This window comes from Bombus vosnesenskii, unplaced genomic scaffold (assembly GCF_011952255.1).
Source record: "Bombus vosnesenskii isolate JDL3184/JDL3185 unplaced genomic scaffold, Bvos_JDL3184-5_v1.1 scf7180000013285, whole genome shotgun sequence".
NCBI lineage: Eukaryota > Metazoa > Arthropoda > Insecta > Hymenoptera > Apidae > Bombus > Bombus vosnesenskii.
The window spans coordinates 2151988-2177582 of record NW_022882938.1 but is presented as its reverse complement, the minus strand read 5'-3'; the positions used below and the strand labels follow the sequence as shown (position 1 = coordinate 2177582).

The 25595-nt window shown below is 34.0% G+C and overlaps 2 protein-coding genes and 1 pseudogene across 2 annotated transcripts; 1 reads left to right on the top strand and 2 right to left on the bottom strand.

The window, feature by feature from the left end:
* Positions 1-4687: 4687 nt before the first annotated feature.
* LOC117232188 (40S ribosomal protein S12, mitochondrial) lies at positions 4688-10089 on the bottom strand. Its single transcript, XM_033491396.1, has 5 exons — positions 9919-10089; positions 9584-9631; positions 9416-9463; positions 5528-5746; positions 4688-4980 (listed from the first exon to the last, which is right to left on the bottom strand). The coding sequence occupies exons 1-5, from the start codon at positions 9980-9982 to the stop codon at positions 4847-4849; spliced, it is 513 nt and encodes a 170-aa protein (XP_033347287.1). The 5' UTR covers positions 9983-10089; the 3' UTR covers positions 4688-4846.
* Positions 10090-10431: 342 nt separating this feature from the next.
* LOC117232271 (acanthoscurrin-1-like) lies at positions 10432-11539 on the bottom strand. Its single transcript, XM_033491557.1, has 3 exons — positions 11278-11539; positions 10774-10906; positions 10432-10589 (listed from the first exon to the last, which is right to left on the bottom strand). Exons 1-3 carry the CDS (start codon positions 11287-11289, stop codon positions 10444-10446), a joined length of 291 nt encoding a protein of 96 aa, XP_033347448.1. The 5' UTR covers positions 11290-11539; the 3' UTR covers positions 10432-10443.
* Positions 11540-13872: 2333 nt separating this feature from the next.
* On the top strand, positions 13873-15606 carry LOC117232304 (annotated as a pseudogene).
* Positions 15607-25595: the final 9989 nt, after the last annotated feature.

Here is a 25595-nt window from a genome sequence, read left to right as displayed (position 1 = left end):
TGTCCAGTTATGCTCGGTAGCGTAGACGTCTCATTATGTCTTGGTCCCAAGATCACGCCAAATTTAGTCCTCCATTTCATATCCCCGTTAAAATGACGTGCCGTCCATGGAAAAGCATCCTAGCGATCAATTCACTGCACCGCCTCCTTTCTCGTATACAAATTTTTGCTCTTTTGGCCACATAACCCACATTTCTATGGTGCAGGAGCAACTGCAACCCGTTATTTGCGATATTTTCTGTAGCCATCATCCGACGACAGATGAATGGATCCCCGTATTTGCATCTGCTCCTACCGCACCGAAACGTATATAAACCCTATAACGGTATGTCGATGCAAAATTTTCGCCATGATTCGATGTGGAAAATGTCTCAATTCACCGGCATCGTTGACGTTTTTTAAATAGTCCCGCTGTGAGTAATCAGTTTTCGTGTAAGGAGAATCGAACGAACAAGGAATGAAATACAAATTTTTCAATTTATGTAGTAGATATATCGATCATCGGACAAAAACAGGTAAAAGTAAAGTGTAAAAGTAATATAAAAGGAGGGGATGATATTCCAAAGATTTCTTTTTAATAGATTTAGCTTCATTGTTTCTGTTAAATTCGGATGTAAATTATATTTATTACGGATAATATTCTATTTTGATGTTTTTACTTCTTTATGATTCTGTTCCTCTATGATATTTCCTTTCAATACTTCGTGAGCAAACGGAGCGGTCCATAAGCCAGTAGTCCAACCTTTAGTCTTGAATCTTTAATATATAATTTTATAATGGAGTACCTCAGAAGTTTCTTCAAATTTTTTGGGAGCCTCAGACAATGTAAAAGTAATACTTGAATATGAATGACTCAATTTTCCTATGATTTATTTCAGTTTTATAACTTTTTACTTCAAATTCGTTCACTTAAAGCAATTACATTAATAAATTTGTGCTAATGTCTAGAATCAGTAAATTCACGGACTACGTGAGTTTCCGCGGTTAAACGTTCTAAATCGCTCGTGGGCACATCAATTACACAATCATCAGATTATCAATAGCTATGGTCCGGTTGTTTGTATGTACTAGTAGATAACACAAATAGCTAGTAGAAAGCTTCTGATAAACCAGACAATTATAATCTTTGAACACAAATTGGTATGGTTGTAACTTTCACACAGATTTTTCAGATTTATGAGGACCATGATGTTTCACAATGATAATAGTTCTTAGAATCGGATTTACGTGATGTTTTTGATTGTATTTGTTTTTCGTTGAATAATACCCAATACAATATTGTAGAAGAGGTACATATAAGTAATATATAATATTATATTACGTAATAGAAGTAGAAGAAGTAATATTAGCAGGTAAAAGATATAGGTATCCAATAAAATGCAATAAGATATTTCATATTTCATGTATATACCGCTCGTTAAAAGTGTCAAGCTTGCTAATTTTTAAGAAGGGTACAATATCGCACGAGGAACGTTCAAGATTATATTCAACCCTATGCACCTCATCGTCAACTCTATAAAACGATGCTATTTTAATAAAGTTACTAAGAATAGTCGAAAATTGTCTATAAGAGTGTACTTTCGCATGTTCTTCGAAGGATTGCATATGAAGTAAGTTCAGAATTAGACATTAAGGATCTTATCCACCGAATACAATTGTTTCGAAAGAAGCTTTTACCATAAACGTTTATATTACATATGTTATCACATATTTATGTTACATATAATGCAAATTTTATTCCTATTCAGTTTTTATTTATTCATATATGTTATATATTACTTTAAAAATTATAAAAAATTTATTAATAGATATTTCATCTTATATATGAATCAAGATTATTATTAATTTTTTATATAAATATAGAACGAGAATATATATATAACGATTACTTTTTCGGTTTTTTTCTTTTTTGTATGGGAAATATCTCGACTTATTAAGAATCTTGAAGAAATTTACAATCCTCTCGGTAGGAAATTTCAGGGTGTGACTTCGTTCTCGAACAGACATTAGTCCTTTTAATAGTATTCGACACCAAAGCTTTTTGAGAAGAGAGATGCATGAAGATGTATGCGGTAAATGTCGTTCGCAATAATTACTTCTCAATTTATCTTGCGGTCGGACCACCGACCAAGTTTAGCCAACAGACTTTCAAAATTTGCTTGCATCCGGTCCTCGGCACGTCTCCTTCCCCCGCGAGAACTCTTTTCTTTCCACGAAAGCTTTTGCATTTCGTTCTCACTGTATCACGAGGCACGCCTTTGGGCAGATTCTTCTACAAGGAATTTTATTCATCGACCAAGTAGTCTCCTTTCAGAGATGGCTTCAGATGAATAGCCTTCGCTATAAACACATTACCAATACGTCTTATTTACGACAAGGGGCGCCCGAGTTTGAGCAAATGTCTGAGAAACTAGCTTGTAGGTGGAACAAAGTTTTTGTTATAGGAGGATTAAAAACAGTTCTTCTTTCTCTAACAAACTTTATCAGTCCCTCAAACTTATATTTCATTACAACATTATTTTTTACGATGTATACGGTAGTAATTTTTATAAAATGTAAGTATGGAAATATCCACCGATTGCAAGATTAGTTGAGTAATAGTAAGTATAATAATAATAGTAAACAAGGTATTCGAGGACAGAAACATTTACGAACAGATCGGTCGGTATCTCATTACTAAGCTGTACAATTACAAACAAAAAAGATTTGAATGTCTCTCTATTTCTAGAAAGAGAAAAGGTCAAAAAGGTTTACATGCTATTTATTTAAGAAGCCTTCGAAAAAAATAACGCTGTCGTAATAATATTCGTGTATTGTTTACGCTCTTACGAAGATCATCGCTCCCCCCCCTTCCCCATTCCATAAGCTTTTATAAACTAGTAACATTCTTTCCATACTTTCTCTGTCTAAGACCTGGGTTCCATCAACCTGGCAAATACTTTCCAATTTTTTAACAGAAAAAAGTGATTAAAAAGAGATTTATCAGGACATTTCGCAAGTGACAAAAAATGCATAATTATTACTAATAGCTATAAATCAATTGATATGGTTACAAAAATAAAAAAACGGATTTCACGATATGAAACGAAGGGCTAACTATTACCAAATGGTAATAAGGAATTTTTTCTTGTATTAGAGCTAGGTAGACGCAAATTACACAATGAAACTTTGGATTACCTGCATACGATTTCATAACGACATCATCAAAAATATAATGATGTAATTTGTTTTTACTATATTTTGTAGAGTTGCCTCATAACGAAGCGAAGAGAAAAACTGTAAGAATTTGAAAACTCGATTACATCGCAATGAATTAACATCGTCTAACTTTGAAAATGGTTCAAATTACCTAATAGCACCTTTACGCAGCAAAAATACACTTCTCACTACCTTCAGGGTTTTTAGTGTACGGATTAAAGTAATAACCTGTCATTTTTTATTTTTTACGATAGCTTGTTCCTTTCGAATATTTGCAGAGTAGTTTTTATTAGTTTTATATAATATAAAATTACCTATTAGGTAAGAACTGTACTTTTACGAAGTCCTTCGGTTATATTTAAGATATTTGTTGCCGGTTTAGGTTTTAATTAGTTTTCCACGCATTTTTTTTTAGCCTGCCGTTTTCTTCACTTCTTCTTCAGGTACCTTCTTTTTGGGATAATCTACTCATAAAAAGCTTAGAGTTCACAGAAGATTGTAAAACTATATAGAATGTTAAAACTAAATATTTAAAAATTATTTATGTTTTGGGATATACGAGTCTAGAAAAAATAGCAAGGTTAACATGCTAGAAGCTCAACTAGGTCTTCGTGTTCTTTCACATTACCGAAGAACGAATCATACATGGGAAATGAATCTAGGATTCATACTGCACCATCGTCAAGCCCTTCAATCGTTGACCATTGTTGAGGTTCTCATTTCATTTACTCTTCCATTCTTGTAGTATATTTCTTTCCCAATCTAATCTTATTTTATAAAAAAGTCTCATATTTATGTCCAATAATATTATCACAAATATATATTCATAATCGTGTAACGCCTACCACTTGCGTTTATCGACAAGATGAGAAAGAGTATATTTTCCTGGTGACTATTTGAGGCGAGGCAAAGTTGAGAACCATTCTTTTGAAAATATCGGGATGTTGGTCAGCATGTCATGTGGCCAATAGCCAGTGGCCGCGTGGGTGGATGCAGGGTGCAGATGCAAGAGCAGACCAACCCTTCCGTAATAACGTGGAAAGAAGGAAACTGTGCTACGACCCTTCTTTCCGCATTGTGACATGTCGATATAGGAGAATATACATTGTGTTGGTGTTCGCCCATCTCCTAGGACGGCGCATGGTTCAGCTAACGGTAAACGTACGGTAAGGAACGGCACTCGAAAATGTGTGTCAAAAGGCCACAATTTGTGGGCCGCTAGATTCTGAAACCTCGTCTGATCTCGACGAACCCTTTCTGTCTTTGTTCGATTGAATTCGTGACAGTATCAGGAAAATTTTTACGATATCTGTTTGATAACTATCTGTAATTGGAATTAGGATTGAGATCACAGCAGGAAAATATGATAATGCATTTCTTATTTTTTTTTTTTTTTTGTAAAATATTTTAAATATGTTTCATTAAACTATTCTTGTTTGTTAACCAAATTGCATACAAGTCAGAAAATCAATAAAAATGGAGTTGGCATGTTTCTCGTCTGTGATCTTTAATTATAAATCAAATTAAATTGTTGTTTTAAATTAACTGCAAAAGCTTATTTTAATTATCATTCATTGTACACTATCACATATTATATAGTATAATATAGAAGGAGAAGATTTTTACAGAAGTTGCGATAAATTGTGTAACTAAGCAGTTTTCTTTATTACGTGAGGTAGATCATACTTGCCGCGAACGCATCTGATTTTAACACCTGGAGTATCCTTTATCTTTCCTGGCCGACACAGAACGACGTTATGCTCTTGAAGATTGTGGCCCTCGCCTAAAACAATAAGAAACATAATTATTGTAATATTGATATATAAAATGATTAGGATGTATTATATTTAATGAGGTGGTTATAACGTGTAGGTGTATTTAATAAAGTAACGAGTGGATGAATTTGTAATAGTCAGATGTATTAAAATAAGTATAAGTACAAATATAGAGATAGTGTATAGGTTTAATCGTCGCTCGCTCAATGCTATCATACCAATCGTAGAAAGGATAATAATACTAATATCATAGGGAGCACGTTCATACATTTTTGTCAACGGACGTTACCACAAAACGTTAACCTTTTTATGTAACTCTGGCTAAAGATTAGAAGAAACAGCAATAACAATCTATTCAATGTTCTTTTGTTTCTACACCTTGTAACCCAAAACAACGTTTGTATTCAAAGGCATAATAATATGGCCAGATTTGAATTTTCCATTTCAACTTAAAGCTTTTTCTACGGCCATGTGCCGCTATATAAATATCTTTTTTTCTCGTGCTTAGCATATTTCTATAGTAGTTCTATAATATGAAATATAAAATGTACTCACCTGGTACAAAAGCGACCATTTCCTTGCCGGTTGATAAGCGGACGATAACGCATTTTCGATTCGCAGAATTAGGTTTTTTTGGCTTTCGAATTACAGTTTGTATGATTACGCCTTTTGCATATGGTTTCCCATCTAAAGGATTTTTCTTCTTCTTATATTTTTTGTACGGTCCAAATAGATGCAACCTTCTTAATGATGATCCGAATCTTATCTGTAAGCCTAATTTAATTAAATACATACTTATAACGTGAGTTTGATAAAACAAATATAAAGTAAAAATAACAAATTAGGAAAACAATTTAGAATTTTTTTTTCAAATAAGCTATTAATATGAAACAAATTTCTCTCTCATTCAATATATTCTAAAAATTGATAGACTCCTACTGTTTACTACATTAAGGTATGTTTTTCCTTTTCCCTTCCAATAAATATTCTGATTGAATAAAAATGAAATATCTGCGAATGCTTGTGACTACGAACAACTTTGTAGAGCGTAACACGTAACTTTTATTTTTCCCCCATTTCTTGAGCAGTTTTGCCTTTCTCTCGTTCGCGTTCCTTTGTCAAAGTTTTAAAGATAAAAACCTGTATTTACCAAACGAAGAGGACGTATTAGGCTTCGTGTGGTCGTCCGAGGAAACACCCTTGGTTCCCAAAAAAGTCTGAGGGAAATAAAAGGAGTAGTTGCGAAGCAATTACAGGCGTGATTCTCTTATCTTCGAGACATGTATAGCCGTGAAGGGAAAGTAATTGCTCGGTGAATGGGTACAATTGGATTTTCACTGGAAATTCTTCGATTACGTAACGACAAACCGGGCCCAATTAGCGTCGAGCCTACTTTTCGGTGACGAAATTACGCCCAGAGACACGACTTCTTAACTAATTGTCGATCTCGATAAATTAGGAAACGTTGAGCAATGATTGCCTCGCGAGAAACTATTTACATGTAAAAGAAATAGAAGATCTGAAATAGAAAAGAAATAGAAAAATCTGGACATAATTTCTTCGAAAATAATTGTTCAAAATACTCGATAAAATTTTTTTGGAGACAGTTCTACAAAGATCTCAATGCAGTTTCTTTGAGAATAATTATTTGAATGTCTTCATATAATAATTCCTTATTTCTCTCGGGATAACTTTTCAAAAATTTCGACACAATTTTCACGAGAATTGCGTGAATGGTATGAGAAAAAAAATCCTACAACATGACTAAGGATTACGACAAGGAAATAGTCCCCAAGGATGACCATGTCCTAGTCAAGGCTATTGTCAACGAAGTCTGGAAAAATAGGAGACCCACTGCGTGGTAACAGTACGGAGAAACTGAAAACTCTTTCGCAAATAATCTTACGAACCGAGGGAAAAGAGGGTTGCCGGAGTTGATGGAATATCAAATATGACGGACGTTTGACATCTGCAAGCGGCTCGTCCAAGTCTAGACCTTTTTCGCTGAAGCGTGTATAAGCTTATTAAGAAACATTGTTACGACGCAAGGTTCATCCATCTTTGTACAAAACGCTACGATCCATGAGATCGCGTAATCTGAAAATGAACAACAATTTACTGTTTGCAAAATTGGAAAAAATGAACAGTACATAGTGATGAAATTCTTCGATTGTCTTCCTCTATCTAATTCGTTAAGTCGAGTAGTTATGATATTATGTATGTATGCAAATGGAAGTAGTAATTACAGTCACAAGACTAATGATTATAGACTAACACGCAATTAATGTTGCCTGGAAATAATAGGCAATTTGTTGGAAAAAATTCATATCAGAAGGCGAAAATACTTTAAAATAGAAGAGTATTATGAATAATAAATTACCACCTGCATGCCAGTCTTCAAAATCATTTTATGAAATTTTTAATCATTTTATGAAATTACATAGAGGAGTGAAAGATACTTTAGAAACAGAGAAGATACGTTAAAGCGTCTTCTATAATTTTTCAAAGAAAGCAGCAATAATAAAATATCAATAAAAAGTTCCCTATAATTACATCGAACATTTCAATTTTCCACGAAAGATTCTAAATATTCGAAACACTCTCAAATCATCGTGCAGAATCTGTTGTTCACAGTCGTAAGAAAGAAATTCGAAGAAATTGGCCTAAAACATTCTTAAATCCGAGAGATTCGTAGTCGAAGTAAAATGTCAACGATGACACGACAATTTCGTGATATTTCCTTGGTCGTTCATGGAAGTCCACGATTTAACAAGGTCTGTTAGTCGAGAATGTGCCATTGTTGTTCATTTCGAGATCTGACTGACCACCGTTCTCCAACACGACAGATGTCCAAGCCTGTTGCTACTAATCCAACCTAACTCGGACTTAAATAGTGCAAGAGACCAGCAGAACCTATTATGCATGGAAGGCAACCCTTTTTCTCGAAAATCAATACGCAAGATTACATTGCGAAAATTCACAACGTCGTAGTTGCGCCTTTGTTGCATACACGGTGCCAAGAATCTATCACTCGCTAAATTCGAGGCTTATCTTTCCGGTTGCGACTGTTTAGTGAATGAAATAAACAACTGGTGTAATTGGAAGCTAATAAGAAGGCCTTGCTCGGAAAACAAACATTGTCCATAATCTGGAAATATTGGGATTAGTCGAGTCTCAAGTTTAGTTTGAATTAAGGATCTCATTCATTTATGGAAAAAAGGAAAACAGTGAAAAGTGAATAGAAAGACGTTTTTTATATTAGAAAAGGAAGAAAGATAGTGAAACGTGAGAATGTTTAATAAAATTAATGAAGAATATTGTAGAAATTGTAATAGTTTGTTCATGATGTTTGTATTGAGTAAACTAAAGCATACTTATAATTGTACGAGTAATTTTTTACCACAGTTTGCAAATTTTATAGTTATAGTTTTGCATTTATCATAGAAATACAAATTTAGTAAGGAAATTGAAAAATGGAAAATTGCACCCAAAATGGAAGAAGATGAATACGATGATAATAATCTATATAACATATACAACGATATTTAAAAAGATAATATTGCATGCAATGATTTAAAAAAAATAAAAATGTGTCCAATGATAACATCCGTTCCTAATTGTCGAGAACGAAACTATCCCACGAATGGTCCATTGTATCGTCGCGAAAACTGGGAAAATGCGGATAACAGTCTTACTGCAGGCTGCATCCTTCACAGGATCACATCTGACAACTGGTCAACAACAAATGGACACGTCACCCCTCCGATTCCCAGCGATTTTCGCTGTTGGCCGAGGAAAAGCTTACTTTCTCTCATTCGTGTCCTTTCTTGTGTAGTAGCCGGATCCCTTTCTGCATTTTGAGATGTCTCTTCTTTCTATTTGTAGGCATCAAAGAGGTAAAGCGCTGCGTGTGCTTTTGCATGCCACGCGCTTTTTCGCGGACGAAGAATAAGGGAAGAAAATCGTGGTCCCTTTTTAGGTCGACCACCCCTTTTACTGCATTTACTCCGTTGAGAAAACGGAGATACCGATCTTTTGGAAAGGCTTACGGAAATTCGAGATGTCACTCGAATTCCTATGAAATTGTCTGGCCTGGTTACACTTATGAAAAGTGCAAATAATACCGATGGACCTTCACACGATTTCACGTAAATGGGTCAATGCTGGTTTTGGTTTGCTTCAAGCAAAGCCCTTTTCATCGATATTTTGAAAAACTTCTGTATTTTTCCGAGCGTTTCAATTATTTTTGTTGAATATTTAGGGTTTTGATATTTGCTTACAGTATGATTACGAATTCTTTTACTAACAGCTATTAATAGCAATTTTTTATTTAGTAGGAAATTGAAATTGAGAGATTACTAAGTTCTTATTAATTGATAGATATCTTATTCTGCGATATATTATATATGTAATATTGTCTTTGATTTATAAAATATAGCTTACCTTGTATCAAGCTTCCAATATATGAGTTAGCAGTAGTCAGCACATTTCCTATTCAGAAACAAGAATATTATTTTTATGTTATTACAATAAATTATGTTCTAAATTAATTTTTCCCAATCATAGCCTTATAATATATACTTAGAACTCTGTTAATTAGGGGAATAATACCTTGAATTCCAGGATTTGCACATAATCTAGTTAACTGTAGTTTTTTAGCTGTGAAACAAATATATTTTCCATTAAAATCATGTATAAAATTAATATTTATTAAAAAATACGCTAAAATAGCAAGCAAAAATTGATAATTCGAAGTGATACAAGGATTTATTTCTGACAACAGGACTAATTACTTTTAAATAATATTTATGGTATGTATATAAAATTAGGGTCATAAAAAAATGTGAATTATTATTGGTAAACAAAAATTGTGATATTTTTTATTTGGATAATTTAGGTTAGAGGTTAGGTTAGGTTAAGTTAATTCTCTGATATAGTAATCGTACCTACGGTGGAACTTGTAAGACAAGATGTAGCTCCGCTCACCATACTTCTTACTAAGGAATTCATGATTGTTCTAACTTTTAATTGATAACCACACAAATTTATAAAATACAACTTTGCATCTACACTCTTACAATTCTATCTAGCGACAAAACATCGAATCTCGTTACGTCACCAGAGTGAGGATAGATAAAACCCATTTCTACATTATCTTTATCTGGGACACGAACCCCATGACTGTTCATTAAAAATGTTAATAAAAATAATCAACTCTTTCGTTAAAGCTTCAAGAATCTTAAAATTAATTTTATTAAAGTAGGTTATGATATATATTCAAAATTTTACTTAACGGTTAATTACATATAGCGTATGGGGTATAACAGGGAAACAGTAATAACACTGATTACAAAATTATTAAAAATTTATTTTATGGTTTGCAGTACAAAAGCTCCTTTCGCCATAAAATATGTGAAAAGACGCAATACCATAAGATCAGAAATCAGATCAGCCAGTTAACACTGGCTTTTTCACCATCCACCGTGTCCTCTGGAGAGTCCTCCAAGACCATGTCCTCCAAGACCATGTCCTCCAAGACCATATCCTCCAAATCCACCGCTAGAGATACGGATGCTTTTGGTGACTACCGGAACGCTGTATGATACACTACTAAGTCCTGTAAGTAAAAAAATAAAAAGAATTTTTTGTCATATTAGTAAACTGACAAGTTACAAGTCATAGATCATCTTTATAATATAAATATAGGAATTATCAAACATATCCTATTGTTTAGAGAACAGGAGTAGCCCTTGCAGAAATTAGAATATATAAGATTAGAGTAAAATTTTCTGTATCGTCACCTCCTCCATGACCTAAGCCACCTCCATGACCTAAGCCACCTCCCAAACCATAGCTGATGCCTCTCTTCTCGATTACCTTTTCCTCAGATTGGGCATACAAGGGAGATGCCAAAGCGAAGATAGCAAGAACAATCTGAAAATAGAAAGTTAACTTGTATGTGATAATCTTGCAAGTATACTTCGTAATACTAGTCTAGCCTATATACTTCGACGTAAACACCTAAGTTCCTCGTAAAATATAAAATTATGCTTTCCTTCGAAAATGTAATTTTGTTAGTTAATAGCTTTGTTTAATTATGTTTAATACCAATCAAATATTTCTTGCTGCTTTCAATGAGTAATTCAAGGTATTAGGGTAAATTCCAGGTATTAGACCCTTATTTGTTAACATCGTGTAAGTACCATATACATTTAACCACTAATTAAAGCGAAGCAGTAATTTAACATTATTATGAATAGGTAGTATAAAAAGATAAAGAGTACAACTTCAAAGGAATTACTCACGAGAAATTTCATGTTGCTAGTGCAATGTAATGTGTAGCGACGGTTGGTTCGCGACTGAAACTGATGCAGGTCGGATAGAATACACCCCTTTTATACTATTCGAGCCTTTTTCTTGCGGTATCGCATCCCGGCGAAGTTGAATTACGCGTGTGTGCGCACTTGTCTACACGCCTTTCTAATACGTTGTTTTCCCGTCGCTGTCTTGTCACGAAAATTTTTCAACGCGAGGCTACCAGCCACCGCGATGATATTAGCCGCACGGTACCGTCAATTCGGTTGGAATAAAATAGGTCAATTGTGAAGATTAGTAATAGATATCATAACGAAATCGTCATTCATACGCGAAAGGAATAGATTTGTTACTCTTCCTGGTTTTGAAATCGGTTTGACCGCTCGAAATTCAAGCAGTCGTTACCACCAAACTTAGACAGTAACGTATACAGGTTCTCTTGCGCACACGAATTTTTAATTAAAGAAATCGCCAAGTGTTACGTTTATTATTTTCCTTTCCCGAGTAAACTTCTCGTATGCCTAGTACCACGTGCTATTATTATTATTACTATTATTATAAAATATTATGACAAGTAATATTTTTAAAATTACGGGAAGAGTGGAATAAATGTATTCAGACAAGTTTGATAACACGTACGACAAAGTACCCAACTGTAAAATACTCTCGTAAAAACTAAAGCGATAGCTTATCATGTTCTTCTACTGTTATACAGTATTATATTTACGGTTAGCTTAAGGATGGCATCGGATGCTCCAAAAGTGGATGAGCTTCTTTGACATGTCGCGTGTACGATGACCCTTTCTCACTCGATCCAGTTGGCACGTCGGTTAACAAGAATTTCAATACGAGACGTTAGCTCGTATTTTCCGCGCATCTCGAATTTCATCTATACTGTGTGACTTTCACTGTTACAACGTGCTAAGAGGACGGTTTTCGGTTGCATCGTTACGTAAAATTACGATTGCAAATTTTTATGTTGCATCTTATGGTTACACTTCCTCCCTTGAGTGTTGCGTAGGGACATCGAGTAACAGCGAATTGGGCTAAATATTCTGCGTATGAAAAATAGGGATATTGAAGTGACACATCATTATTTATATATTGAATTTATTATCAAAGAATTGCACTCTCTATGAAAAATTATTGCAAATATTTCCTACATCAAATCAGAAATCTTTGTTACGATTATCCTTCTTCTAACACGACTTTTTAAATGAATTGCTGCCACGTTTTCTTACAATTTACACTATCTAATATAAAATGAGTTTTTATACCCTTTATTGTAAGGATTATGGTAAGAACAAGTTTATACTGTTCAAACATATTTTCGTAAATTGAAATTCGAACCCGTATATCATCATGCAGAAGCGCTAGCGATTTAATATATAGGATGCCATCTAAAAGCACTATTAGGATCTCAGACATGGTCCATTTCAATATCACGAAAGGACATTGATGAATGAATTCGTGATTTCCAGTTGCACCTATATTATATCATAACTTCAGAAAATAATTATTAAAATGATCCCCTAAATTCATCGAAATATATATTTGAATTTCAATATAAGAGAGGACGATTTTTCAAATAGAGAATAGAATACCTAATGAAAAGGAAAAGTTTCATTATTCAAAGTTTTGTAAACAACTTTCAAAATGCAATAAATATTTGCCGTCAGAACGATTCCATGCAATATTTTCTGATTGATTAATGGCTCGCCCAATATGCATCGCCGGTTTTAATATCATGTGACTCAACTCTAGAGCTCGATAGGAATCTGAAAAGCAGAAGATATAAAGGTAGGTTGATTTAATCGGCATTTTTCTCGTTTGTTTTGTTGTAAAAGTAATTATACCATTACGATTACGTAAACGGAACGCAGTCGGTAGAAATTGAACAAATTTCTTATAAGTTTACACATGTGCATATTACTAAGTACTAAGTAAGTTTCGAAAGGTATCAGAGATCGCGGACAGGGTTATTGTGCAAGATCGATGAAGAGGGTCGCACTCCGCATCATTAGATTGATACCCGGTAATTTGATAAGCGGCTAACTTCGAAATTGCAATCGTGAGCTAAAACGAACCGAACCGTGTAAAGCCTGATAAATTACGGCTACGTTTTACGTTCATTGGCTGTGGTGATGTGTAGCCATTGGGGTTCTGGGACCGTTCTTCTTCTTAAAGTACGTCAGTCGACCATCCGAAGATAATTTAAACTTATAGTACGCAGATTCTAATAAATTTACGAGTACATATATTTTCAAAGATTTTTAATACATTTCATTTGACGTGACTTGACTACAAATTTAAATGATACATTTTATATGATAATCACATGAAATGTGGAAGAAGTGATATATTTAAGAATTATTTTTAAGAATTGAATTAATATGAGTTAATATGAGATGAATACCTTCGTTTTTAATATCGTGAAAATATTTTTTGTTTTATAAAGAAAATAAGAAAATATATAAGATAACAGGGTATGTAATACGAATAACAACGGTGTCAAAGGAGGATAATGATTTTTAGTGGAAATTTTGTTATCGACAGAAAAGAATACTCATTAAATAGGCAACACAATGACCGATAGATGGCACGACAAGGTATTGAAAATAGTGCTAGAGTATTGGTGCTAACCTTTCTGAAGTTACTTAATAAGTGTCAGAAAGAAATAATAGTCATAGTTATAACGTATGAAATGTTATCAAATTGATTTATAAGATTATACATATATTTCTTTTATTAATAAAGCTATATTTGTTTTGAGTACTACTTTGCTATAAATATGTTACGATTGGGGTTAGGTTTTTAGGGGGGGTATTCTACAAAGTGTAAATGGAACAGTTTTAAAATTAAACATCAACGAAAATAGATTTTTAACCAAATGTATGAATAATTTAAAGACAAGCAGTGGAACAGTAGAAACAAAAGATACATCTAAATTACAGAATACTACAGACTCTGATATTGACGGGTGATGTGCATAAACAAATAAAAAATAAGAAAGTTATGTTACAAGAGTAACAAAGAGATTCTAAGTTATCAAAAACAAACAAATTAAAATCTGTAAATGAGTTTAAAGTAATGGTAAACATAAAATCAGTATCTATTTTTGGTTCTGAGACAGTTGAGCATTGTGGATTCAATGCATTGAAGATAATGAAGATTTAAAAATTCCAACTGTAACACACATTCTTAGCAAAACCATGTTTCCCAAAGTAAAAGCTGCTTTAGAGAGGTGGAAGAAAAATATGATTGATATATATGGAGAAGAGCGTTTTAAATCATAATGTAAAGGTATAACATTTGTATGATGAAAATGAGAATTTTAGATATTAACGACTGTTATGTATTTTAGGTATATTGAATAGTGGTAAATTATTTCATTCTTATGTACAAATGATGCTTTGAAAGAAAGAAATTGAAATTCCACCTTCTATCAAATCATTATACCTTAGTATAAAACCATTATTGAACGATATGAAAATTTTTTATAGAAATCAGACAAATGTGATACATCCAACATTGGGATACAAAAGTGTCATAGATTGTATTGCTTCCTTTAGGTATAACAGAGATTGCCTTTATTGTTACTAGGAAGTATAACTTATCATGTGGTTATCAGTATACTACGCTAGTTTTTAATTTGAAAATTACATTTTTGTACTTTAAAATAGTATTTGCTTAGAGGTAAGACATATTTAATCGACTGGAAAAAGTCAGGGAAACGGCAAACATCGCTTGCAACAACTTATGATGCACCTATACAAGTTGCTGCTTATATTGGAGTTATTAATGCTTTTAATGAATATTCATTTAAGGTAACTAACCTTTTAGAAGTAATATATAAAGACATCCAAATAGTTTTATGCAAATTATGTAATTGCACTAATAGATAGATAAAGGTTTGGTTATTGTTGCTTATACAAATGGTGAAGTATTCATGAATTGAAGGATGATGCCTTACAAATAGCATGGAGAGAATGGTTGAATAAGTTGGAACAGTTTCATGCAAGTTATTACAAAGGTAGTTTAAATACTTAATTTATATTTGTAAATTAAAATATGGTACATATTATACTACTTATATATTTCACTGAACAAGTTTCATAGTATTTTTGCATAAATAAAATCATTATAAAAGATGAGAATTCTTTTATTGCAGCGAAAAAGAGAAAGGTGTTTCTTGCTATATACTCTGTACTGTTATCTTATTCAAAAATAAAAAACCTAATAATTTATATTAATTCCACTTAATATTACAACTTCTCTAACTTTTTATCAACATTATTTAAAAAAATAATCTTTTGTGATATCAAAGTAGAATAGTCATTCAAACAAATTGCATGAAAATTAGTGCGAATCAATTTCTCTTTATTTAACAAAATTGCATAAAAGAATGTCCAGAAAAAACAACCCATAATATTTAATCTTGAAAATATAATTAAATTACGATTTTCATAATAAAATTCATTCTTATGAATTTTGTTTTAAATATCTATATAAAAAGCATTATCTTTCCAAATAATTCCTCGTGCCTTTTAAATATGTTAAATACCTATTAATATCCCAATCAGTTACAAAAGTTATTACATAATATCTTCTTCTCGAAAATTATCGTTTAAATATAAATTGCCATAAATTGCTGTGCTAATAATCGTAACAGAGCCTACCTACGAAAGGTATCAAGAACGTTCCATACGTACGGAGTCGCTTCCCCACCTGTCTACGTTGGTTAACATATAGCAATTATAACTTGGAGCCAGCCACCCTCCGTAGGGCGCGACATTGCCCAACTCGCCGTTACAGGCTCTTATAAGCATGATGCGCAACCCTTCGCATGCCCCTGGGAACCGTAAACTAATGCTGAAGCTATGTAGCGGAAACGTATCTTTCATTGTATTTCGCCGTATTTGAATTTTCGAGTGATTCTTGACCATCCAGATTAGCGTGGCATATAGCGAAAGTTAACTACAGCAGCAGACGTCAAAAAGCTTGTTTACGAATAAGCTGATAACGAAATGACGCGATTTTGTTGTGTTGTTTGCTGCTTAATTGGCGTTTAATCTGCTCGTATTCGTGCGTATAATCTCACGGGTACCTTTACGATACTTACATGGAATTTCGGGATAATAATGCTGCTGTTTATTCATTTTACATTAAAATTAATTATTAGAACGGTAATTAATGAAATTTATAATTAGTAACTAGAATTACAAGTAGCATTAATACGGAAATGATTGGAAGTAATAAATCGGAAAGGAATTCTGTTTCATATATTAACAATAATTCTTGGTTACAAATAACAAAAATTATATTGGATAAATAATTAAAAGAATGTAATTGAAGATTATTACGTTATTCACTCTGTTCTCTGGACTCAGCATTGATAAATTTTCGTTCATTTTGATCATTACGAAATATTCAACGGATTATAAAGGGTGAAAGGTTTAATATAATGGAAGATCTAACGGCAGTAACTTTGAATATATTATTCAAGAGATTAAAATAACAGATAAAGTGAAACATGGTCTTAAAGACCAAGATAATAATAATTATTCAATAATAAATACGACAAACCTTTCACATTTGGGTATTTGTTAACATTTTAAGTTGTGGAATAGTGTAATACATTCTAAAGTTCTTTGCACCAGTTTCAAGATAAAAAGGAGATAAATCCAAGCAATTGTTATTTCTTTTGGATAAAACAGACGTGTAATTTTCTATTGTCCTTTGAATTAATTAAACGATCGCTCGAAGAAAATCACGGAGGATACTTTGTAGCTGAGAATCTTTTTCTTCACAAGAAACTGGAACTATTTCGACTGAAATTATGAAAAGCGTTCTTATGAGATTTACGTAGTTGTCCCAAGATAAGAAGGCTGTTTCCATTTCTTTGCGTGGATGGCAACTCGGCCAACTTGTAATCTCAGCACGCGATGAGCCGGAACACAAGTTCGTTCTTGTTCATCGTCGTCTACATTGCCAAGGGTGTACCACGAATTCGCTGAATTCAGCATATCCGTACTATCTTGCATTCTTATGTTTCTTTCAGAGGGGATGAGACACTTGTTTGCCCCGTATGCTATCCTTTTCTTTCTCGAATGATATGGAGAAAAGTGAATCATCCGAAAGCTTTTTACCGTAAAGAGTGGCGACATGGAGTGAAATTGAATTTTCTCATGAATGAAAGCATGGATAAAGCTCACATACTATTACTGTTTTCTTTATTCATTGTGGCAACAACTTTTAACCCTGACGTGATTTTTAAATTTTTATGTTTCGATCTTTCAAACATTTGCAATATTTTAGGAAGATGTTTAACATGACATTGAAACGAAAAATTATGCATACTAATGTATTAGACCGCGGATGTTTATGCATTTATGATAAATTTAGATATACAAGAACGTATATATACATATATATATAGTCGTAAATTGTATGTTTTTCTTCTTATTTTATATATATATATAAAGTAAGAAGAAAAAATACATTTTACGACTGTAAAAAAGATATGACGTATTTTTATTCAAGACATACGTATACACAATATCTTCAATTTTTGTTGCTAAAGAATAGAATCATAATTTACAAGTAAAATTAAGAAAGAAATATAGTAAAATTATGCTGAATATTAATAGGTGAATTTTTAATCTATTGCAGTCTGTATATTATACGTAATAGTATTATGTAAATGCAGATACATTACACACGGTCGATTTTTCATATCCTACGATGCAGAATCCGCTGCTACATGTATTTCAAACTACGTTCAATATTCATTTATAACTCTACGATCAAGCAGAGCTTCATATAACGTCTTTTTTCTTATTTTCATTTATGTATAATTATTCTCTTGTAGATTGACAGGCAGATCGAAAACATTCCGCATAGTACTATTAGCTTTAAGATTTTCAGAATAGAAAATACAGCTGAAGCGATTATTCAACGTATTTGATGTCTAGTGATTCACAGTTATGGTTGTGTTATAAGGTAGATTCTAAAAATATTATGCTATAGAGTACTAATGTGCTTAAGGCGCGTTCGGTAGAAAGATAATCATATTTTCGGATTAGACGTTTAGCGAACAGTAGCCACGAGACTGTCCTAAATCTTCTAGCTAATCCTTGCTGATCCTCTCGTAACAGGGACATATTTTCATTGGTCGGTCAACCCCTGGTGTGAACCACCCTCCTTGAACGAGATGAGTTATGAAAACGATAACTTTTACAGAGGGAACCTCCTACGGTTATATCTGTCGAGACAGCAACAAGCTGTAGTTCTACACATTAACGAATTTATATAAAATCTTTTAGAAGCAATCCTTCTATATAGAAACCTGTAATATTTCAAACGATTTTTTATAGATTATACATAGCACAATTAAAACGATTAGTCAAGGCTCGTTAATGAAAGTATAGCAAAGTATTTTCAAAAATGCATCATCTAATATATATAAAAGCTGTTAAAAGCTTAAACGTTAATATCGTGAAGTACGCTTGTACTTAGAATTAATAAGGAATAATCAGGATGTGACAAGCTGAGATATTATGAGCGATTAACTTAAGCGCAGACGTTATTCTAGACTTTGCAGAAAAATGTTTTACAGAGAACGCTGGTGATACTTCTAAAGGATATACGGGGCGGTTAAAATTAATTTTCTGTTCATTTTCAAAAATTAAAAAGATTAAAATCTGCAAAAAATTAAAATCTAAGAATTCGAAAATTTGACGATTTAACGATTCGAAGACTTGAAAATTTGAGAATCTGAGAATTTATACATTCGTATGAAGAAGAAGATACGTAGTTAGCTTCTGATTTGTTTAATTTACGTTTGCGCACTGTACACGTTATAACGTGTACAATATATCTCGTGTTTTCCTCAAGTTTCTGGAGCTTTGTAATACGTAATAACCTTTTTGAATCAATGGATCTGAACTATAAAATTGATTACGTTAGCTAAGAACACATGACATCAGTGCTGCAATACCGTAGACAATTTATTTCCTTACTTCTTACCTCTCATGCACACCCGACTGTTTTAAATCATCGAACATACACAAAACCAAAATTACATTAACCCAAGTCTGCTTTGTTAACACAAGTTTAATATTTCATTCTAAACATAGAACAAAAGAGATACATAGTAACGAGTAACAATACCACGGTGTGGTATGAATATGAATAATAATAACACGAGCGATCAATTCATTCCCTATCTCACCTGTAACCCTATCACAAGATGATTTCAATCTCTTGATCCAAATTGTATACAAAATAAATCCACCAAACAACTCTCGATCGTCCAAATTAATTCTCATCCTCGGTAGATCCAAACCTACCAAAGATCGATATCGTATACCTGGAGTCTCCGACAGTCTAATCTAAACCCACCCTAAAATCGAAACTTAATTACAACGTCACTTATCCTCCGATAAGCACGGCGCATTCACCGGCCAAAATGAGCCGATAGGATTTCTCAGCTCCCGGGGCGATTGCTCGATTCACGGTAAATTAGCCGGAAGCCGGTGACGTCGTGGCGGTGGGTAATAAAATCATAGTCACGCGATACATTCTCCCGCGGTCGGTTGTTTTCCTGGCGGCGATCGAAATAAATCAGCTTGCGACTGTTTCCCCGGGTGAACTTATTTCCCGATTACGACGGGGCAGCGTGCATTTATCGTGGCGCGGCACGACTTAACGTTCTCGTGTCGCGAACTAACGACAGCGGGGGTTGGCCACCATTAATAGCCAGTCGAGTGTGAAGCGGAACTTTTCTCCTTGCTTCGTAATAACGCTGTGCACGTATAAGAGGTCTACGGGAGAAAGAAGCAGTCTGGACCAATCACGAAGCCTCTCTACCCGGAAACTGGAGCAGGCCTGGAATTAAGAAGTTTTCATCGCGCCGCTTTTCACGGCACTGCTCTTCTTCCGCGAATCTTCCGTTAGAAGGAAGAGACCTATCTACTGGCCACTCAACCGGTTGAGAAAGGCTTTCCCGTTGAAAACTTTATAAATACGTCGAAGTTGGATGGCTGAATAGTGAAAGAGGATGCAAAGGGGTAGTTGGAAGACGACAATGGACGTTGAAGTCTATCGATGGCCGGTTACGGGCGGGCTCGTATGCCCGAATTAATCCTTTTCGAGAGCGAGACACTTAGTCGCGCATGAATTATCGATCGTCTGCACCACGCTACATTTACCTTCCGATGATAGTTAATAATCTGATGGCTAGCCTACAAAGGACCGAATTACTGGCCGGATGGAAAACGGCCGTTCGCACAGCACCCGTCAGCCGCTCTAACGCGACGTTTGCATACAGGGTGTTAATGAATTACGCGGTGTCTGGACCACCTGGATGAGAGAACTCGTGCGATTTGATGGGAAAATGGGTGTGTGCGAGGCTTCTCGTTTGTGTGAAAGAACCGAGTATGGTGATTAGGAGTGATTGAAACGGCTAATTTTGCACGAGACTGACTTAAATTCTTTAGAGAATTTTGGCGGATTAATCAGAGTTTTTTAAAAAAGCTTGTTGGAATTTTTAATGCTTTCACGTTAGCGATAAAAGTATTATAATACTAAGTATTAAAATAATCGCTATGAGAATGGATTTTATACACGTTTTCCAAATATTTTATATTTTACAACATTAATGTAGATATATAAATTTCATATTGTTACATTCTTTTTATCGGATCTTGCCACGTATTATCGCACGTTACAATCTGCGTTACAAAATATTTCACAATATATACCGAATATTGGGAATAAGAATAAGTTCTATATTCGATGCTCTTAGGTGTAATTCATACAAGTATGTTCTCCAACTAGATTCTCTCCTGAAATTATTCTTCTCGTCTCTCGGCGTCCAATTTGTCATTTAAAACAAGTACTTTAAATACAAAAGTACAAAGATACATCTCTTTTAGGGAAAGAATTTTCGCTCATTTATTTTGATATATTCGTTATTATTAAAATATGGCTATTTCTTTCCAAGAGAATCTTAATTTTAACCTCGTTGCTTTCTATCTCGTTCATTTTTTAAATTTTTTCGCACGTAAAAAATGTACGATGTTTTGTAAGAAATGAACAATATTGATCAAATACTTGCGATGGTTCAACTTAATTATTATCTATCGATATGTGTAACTAACATCATCGATATTCAACATCGTGATAAAAACACGTATTTAATCTGAGAATCAAATGAAAAGATAGTTTTCATTGGTGAAATTGGTTCAGAATCTTTATCATATGTCTCACTTTTGGCCTTCGGTTGATTTTTATACAAAATTTACGCGAGATTCCTGACTTAAAAAAGAAAATATTTATATAACAACTAACACCTATGGAAACCCCTATGTCTGATGTATTTCGTCAGTTTGCAAAATATCTGATCATAACTTATTCACACCTCATGCATTATCGACTTCGCTGGTTTTCTGCACGAGCGCGAGTATCGAAAATTATCGGATGTCTTTCTCGCGCGTTTCGACCGCACACGTCGCTGCTCTTCCAGCACGGTGCATAATTTAGAGGAAGTATCGGTTTATTAGAGAGTGCATCTGTCGTTCAAATTTATTATTAGTCGAGTATCGATTGGTTTATTTAACCGGGGGTAGTTGTTTCGGTGCACGTCATTACCGCTATGGTGAAAATTAGCGCGTTAGGTGAACGTGACGATAATGAGAATATTCCTCTTTTGTGGGCGAATGTCGACGTCTTTCATAACTTGATGAAGCTGTCCGCGCTACTTTCGCATTGAAAGATGCGAAACTGGAAAATGCCGAGCTTGGATTACAGAAACTGTTCCCAACAAAGTATGAACAAGATTTCATTAAGAACTTTAAGGAAATTGTTTAAAATTAATTGTAACAATAATTATATACGATCGACGTCACAGAATTCTTCTTCTGTTCTAGTACATTACGTTTTCTCTTATAAATATTATATGTACATACGTATAGATCAATGTTTATCGTTAATCGTAACATTTTTCAAAATATTTGTTCCTCGTTATCTAGTACCATACTTGCTTTAAACCTCTGGTCCGTATTCTATCTCATTTTATGAATAAAGTTTCCAAAATTGTAAATTGTGTTACGTGATTAATAAAATAATTTTTTTAAGAAATAAGAGATCAAGCTTGCAGCTATCTAATTTTTAATAGTAACTTTATCTATGTAGATTAGACAGAAAGATTAAACGATAATTTTCGCCTGTAACAAAATGTACAGAAATTCTTAGAAATTCATAGAGGTTCGATCTTGGGGCGGATATTACTCTTCCTCTCGTTTCAAAGCGAATTGTTGGGAATGACTTCCTTCCGCCATGATGTACGTTTCACGTCGAGGTAGAATGATCATTTTCTGTATTTGTTTCGCTGTGTTATCACGTACTAGAGTACAGTTTAGTCTATTTACTGGAACGCAATAAGTCATTCGAAATAAATTACCTTTCTGTTTTTCGTCACAAGATAAGGAGAAATGTTAGAAGAAAAAAGTTAAGTAGTTTCGGCAAGTCTGACTCTTCCATAGGAGTTGAGACCTTTTCTACCTCTTCTACGAGTCCAATAATTCATCTGTCGTTCTCTTCAAACAAAACTGTGTATTCTTTCTGTTACGTAAATCGAGTCTTCTCGTCGTTCTGCGTTCGAAATTATTAGAGCACGTTGGAATGGGAATACTTCGCGAAGTATTTCAGCCATGAAGGGAATGAAGAAACGACGCGTAGAATGTCTTATGCAGTTATGAAACATTCGAGAACTTAATAAATTTACATTAAGGTACTATTGACGAAGAAATTTATAATCAGCGAGAGTTTCCTCGCGAAAATGATCTAGCATAATAATCTGTATAGATGGGCCGTATACTTATATACGATATATCTATATGTATGTATATTATATCGACATACAGTGTGATAATTTTTTCAAATTCATGTATCGAATGTTCAAATATTTAATGCATTAGATAGAAACAAAATTACGTATTACTGTATGTATCGAATATTTGAAACCTCGGAACTCTGGAACTTTGAACTTTTGAACGTTGAAATATTTGAAATTTTGAATCTGGAATTTCGTGATCTTAAATCTATGACTTTTAGTCTTTGAATTGGAGATTTTAAATCTAACACTTTTTAATTGACAGAATTTTAATTTTTGCTTTTTAATATTTTCAGAAAACATGTCTCAATATACAGAAACCCAAACATCGAAATTCCTTGAAACATTAAAAATACCAATAATTTCCATTCTTTATTTTCTTCACAATGAAAGATGAATTTATCCGATATTCGTTAAACTTGTCGTTATTATCGTAATTAATCGCTTCGTTAACAGACCTCAAATGCTAAGAATTAATTGACTCAGTACCTTATATGCGACTTAATAGCGAGCCCGAGGGTTTGAAAACAAACGATGCAGCCTTTGTAAAATATTTTCTTGCGTTCTTCTGATGACGCATACTTTAAGCGGAAAAGGGTCTATACCTAGAAGTACCCAGCGAAAAAGATTTAACTTCACGCGTCGTTTGTCAGAGCAATTAAACCGTGAACAATAAACTCCTTCGGAGATTACACGATAATTATTCTTTGCGCAACGTAACGAACGACGGGAAATTTATGTGGATTATTACTGCGTAGACAATGGCAAAAAAATTATTGGAGGACCAATTCGTATCTTTAAATGCAAAGTTGAAATATTACTGTGTACGTTGTCTTTCTTTTCCGCTGTTTCTTCTGTACTATGAAACGATTGTCATAAAAAGGGTGACTAGATTATCTCGGTATTCTAACTATCTATTTAAAAATATTTCATTTTGAAAGGTAATTATGTTCTAAACGAAGAGAATTAAAATATTTTAAATATTTATGGATATTAATAAATTTTAATAATTGGTAATTATAAATTACTAATAATAGATATAGATAGGATATTATAAATATTTTCTCAATTTCCTACTGTATTGGTAAAAGATGTTTGTTAAAAAGTAGAATTATGGCGGGGCAGCTAGCTGCGCTCGTTAAGGCCCAGCACTGAAGACGACGCGTCGCGAGTTCAAATCCTCGGCATATGGAAATGTTTAACGATACCGGACGTTAACCAAAATTTCTCTTAAAAGTCATATACAACAGGCAAGAGGCCAAAAACCCTCCCTTGCGTGTGTTGTGGGGATGTACTTTCTGGAAGTGCTTGATTAAGGTGTTTGGTGTGTTTTAAGCACACAAGGGCCCGACGATCAACTCGCGCACTGGTTCTACCGTCCCGTCCGTGGAGGTTTTAGCCGGTAAGAATCCGGCACTACCTTCTGCTCGCCTGCACAAGGGTGGGAAGGTGTCTATGAAGATTTCCTCCACGTAAAAAAAAAAAAAAAAAATTTTGTCCAACGCCCATACCGCGCTGAGTGCACTCGTTTATGTGTAATTGCTGATCACTTTTTGCAGTCAATGCCTTCAATTGAAGACAAACAGATTGTTGGGCATTTAATTTAATCCTTTAAGTTGTGAATGTCAATAGACATTTCAAAAAAATACAATTTTTATCATCTTTGGACGCAACTGGATTTTCAATACGTCATTTTAGTCGAAAATTATACCCGTGGAAAGACTGTGTCAGACGCGCACACTAACACTGCTTCCCCATTTCCACCCCTAAGAATCAGCAGAAAAACTGACTCGATGACACGCTTACGTTTCTACTTATTTTATCTTCATTCATTATAATTTAATATTCTAATCTTTTAAAATTGCAATTATGCCATCATTGACCTCGTGCGATGTTACAAAAATAATAGGTATAGGGAACTTGAAATCATATTGCAAAGTGAAATCGTTACTTTCGACCCCGGTTTAATAAATCAGGAAAGAAAGGAAAGGGAACCCCTGTCCTACCGCCCCCGTACAAAGCATAAGCATCACAAGACGCATCCCTTCGAAGTTTCTCATCGCGAGCAATTTTTCCATACATCCCTGCACGCAGACAATCCTATCAGTCGCTTTATAAGAATCAGCCATGATACGAGCTGCAATACGGGCTCAGGCTAGCTACGAGCAATTTGATGGCGTGCTATATTTTACAAAGAAAACTCCCGTGGCGTGTATATCGCGAAATCGGCGAGATCCGCGTGGCGCTTGAAAATATAACCCCCGAACACGGGCTAGCGTATTTTAAATTCCCCGATGCTCTCGTACGCCTTCAAGGTTCGTGTACGGGATTCCAATGGCTGTTGGAACGTCCACGGCCTCTGCCTGAGAAATCGCATTTCCTTTCTTTCCAGCGTTTCGCGTTTCGCATCCA